The sequence below is a fragment of the Eimeria mitis genome, genomic scaffold, assembly GCF_000499745.2.
Source record: "Eimeria mitis Houghton genomic scaffold, Emh_scaff1645, whole genome shotgun sequence".
Lineage (NCBI taxonomy): Eukaryota > Apicomplexa > Conoidasida > Eucoccidiorida > Eimeriidae > Eimeria > Eimeria mitis.
Window position 1 is genome coordinate 7670 of NW_013569961.1, and position 2907 is coordinate 10576.

General features: G+C 59.9%; 1 protein-coding gene across 1 annotated transcript; it reads left to right on the top strand.

Annotated features, from left to right (window-relative positions):
* Positions 1-626: 626 nt before the first annotated feature.
* Positions 627-2473, top strand: EMH_0040980 (uncharacterized protein; the record flags this gene model as incomplete). Its single annotated transcript, XM_013495575.1, has 3 exons — positions 627-709; positions 1434-1499; positions 1696-2473. The coding sequence occupies 3 exons, from the start codon at positions 627-629 to the stop codon at positions 2471-2473; spliced, it is 927 nt and encodes a 308-aa protein (XP_013351029.1).
* Positions 2474-2907: the final 434 nt, after the last annotated feature.

The window sequence follows — 2907 nt, forward strand, 5'->3', positions numbered from 1 at the left end:
TGTTGCTGCTGCTGCTGCTGTTGCTGTCGTTGGTTATACTATCGCTGCTACTGCCGCAGCAGCGTGCCCGCCGNTGGGTGCTTAGGTGTAGATGGTTTGTAAGGGTTTTGGTTGTTATATGATTATGTTTTGTTTATATAAAAAGAAAATAAAAAAAGAAAAAAGAAAAAGGCTTAGAGAGAATCTATAAACCCTAAACCCTAAACCCTAAACACTATGGCTGTAACTTAGTCACGAGCTCACAAACCCTAAACCCTAAACCCTAAACCCTAAACCCTAAACCCTAGAGAAATAGATAGAGAAGGGGACCTGAGTGCTATCTAGACACGCCTAGCTCTGCATGCACTAAACCCTCCAGCCCCAGTACTAAACCCTAAACCCTAAACCCTAAACCCTAAACCCTAGACAAGGAGTGGTGGCCTACAAGCCTGGGGGCCACTGAACCAGAGCAAGTCCCTGTCTGTCTAGCAGGAAGCAAAAGCTGCGGCTGCGCTGGCAGCAGCAGCAGCAGCAGCAGCAACCTGCTGCAGCAGCACCGCATGCAAGCAGCAGAGCCTCGGGGTGTATATGCAGCGCAACAGCCAGCCGCTCCTGCGAAGCCCCACTGAACAGCTCCAATATACCTAATGACACAGCAGCAGCAGCAGCAGCAGCAGCAGCAGCAGCAGAAGCAGCAGCAGCAGCAGCAGCAGAAACAGCACACCAATATGTATCAGCAACGGCAATAACGCCCCAATCTGCTGCAGCAGCAGCAGCAACAGCAGCAGCAGAGCCACCTCATTTGCTGCTCCTGCCTATGTAGAAGCAGCAGACACGACAGCTGCACTACAGGCTTGTGTATATACCCTAGGGGCCCCCCTAAGACCTTCCTAGGGGCCCCCTGGGGGCCCCCCTAGTGGTTGTCTAGGGCCCCCCGCAGAGGCCCCTCTGATGGCTTCTCAGGGGCCCCCTGGGCCCCCCCCTAGTGGGTTCATAAGGGCCCCCTGGGGGGCCCCCATACTAGTTTCTTAGGGGCCCCCAGGGGGCCCCTGTGTCCCCTGGGGGCCCCTGGAACCCCGGGGGGCCCCTGAGACCCCTGGGGGCCCCTGGGACCCCTGGGGGCCCCTGGGACCCTTGGGGGCCCCTGGGACCCTTGGGGGCCCCTGAGACCCCTGGGGGCCCCTGAGACCCCTGGGGGCCCCGGGGACCCCTGGGGGCCCGTCGGACCCCTGGGGGCCCCTGAGACCCCTGGGGGCCCCTGAGACCCCTGGGGGCCCCTACGGACTCTGGGGGCCCCTGGGGGCCCTCCGGGTGTCTTTGGAGTGGTGTGTGTGTGTGTGTGTACCTCGTTTGGGAGCGAAGACGAGGAGGCCCCCTGTGGGGCTGTGTGTTTGTGGGTGCGCATGCGCTGCATGCGCTGCATGCGGTGCATGCGTTGCATGCGCTGCATGCAGTGCAGCAGCAGAGGTGCCTATACACCCCAGCTGGGGCTTTTGCAGCCACACGAGAAAGGCCTTGCGGTAGGCCTTCAGCAGCCACAGCGGCAGCAGAGAGGAGACACAGAGAACGCTCACCTGATAGACAGCAGCAGCAGCAAAAGGAGACAGTATATATACACACTTATATACATGAATATACATTCCTCTCCTGCTGCTGCTGCTGCTGCTGCTGCAGATGCTCCTGCTGCTGCTGCTGCAGCTGCTGCAGCTGCTGCAGCACCGAATCCAGCTCGCTACAAAAACACTATAGCAGCAGCAGAAGCCCAGCACAACAGCTGCAGCAGCAGCAGCAACGCAGCAAGAACAGCAGCAAAAGCAGCACCAACAGCAGCAGCAGCAATCACTGCAGCAGCAACAGCATCCAAAATAAACAGCAGCAGCTGCAGCAGCAACAACAGCTCAGCAGCAGCACGACCAACAAAACCAGCAGCAGCACCACCCCCCAACCACAACCGTCAGCAGCGGCGACCGCATCAAAACCACCAGCAGCAGCAGCAGCAGCCGCAGCAGCAGCAGCAGCAGCAGCAGCAGCAGCAGCACTCACTCTGCCTAGCGAGTCGCTCAGAGCAGCAACTGTTGGGTCCCAGGGGCACAGCCGCAGCCCCAGGGCCCCCCGCTGCCTGTCTATCCACCCCACCTGCAGCAGAGGGGCCTCCACTGCAGCGCAGCAGCAGCAGCAGCAGCAGCAGCAACAACAACAACAACAACAACAGCTGCAGCAAGGCCCTGACCACTGTCGACCGGCAAAAGCAGCAATAGCGGCAGCAGCAGCAGCCGCAGCAGCAAAAGCAGCAGCAAAAGCAGCAGCAAAAGCAGCAGCAAAAGCAGCAGCAGCAGCAAAGGCAGCAGCAGCAGCAACAGCAGCAGCAGCAGCAAAAGCAGCAGCAACCACAGTTAAAACGCACTTATCGGGGGTTCCTCCACATCGCTGGGGCTTACAGAATCCTGCTGCTGCTGCTGCTGCTGCTGCTGCTGCTGCTGCTGCTGCTGCCTAGGACTGTTTCTAAGGAAGCTGAAGGCCCCCCTAGCAGCAACAGCAGCAGCAGCAGCAAGCTTGCCTGCAGCAGCAGCAGCAGAAACAGCAAAGAAAGTAAAACGCGGTGTATCCTGTGTCTCCTTCAGGGGGAGACAGTGAAGAGACAGCAGCGGATCCGCCCCAGCAGCAAGCAGCAGCAGCTGCTGCTCCTGCTGCTGCCGCTGCTGCTGCTTCTGCTGCTTCTGCTGCTGCTGCTGCTGCTCGCTGCTGATACTAGACGAGCGGCGCCGCTGCTGGGGGGCCCCCAAGGAGGGGGGCCCCCTCCTCCTGAGACCTGTTGGTTTGTCTCCTGCTGCTGCTGCTGCTGCAGATGCCTGCTGCTGCTGCTGCTGCTGCTGCTGCTGTTCCGTTGGCTCCTGCAGCTGCTGCAGCAGCTCACGCAGCGCGCCGCGG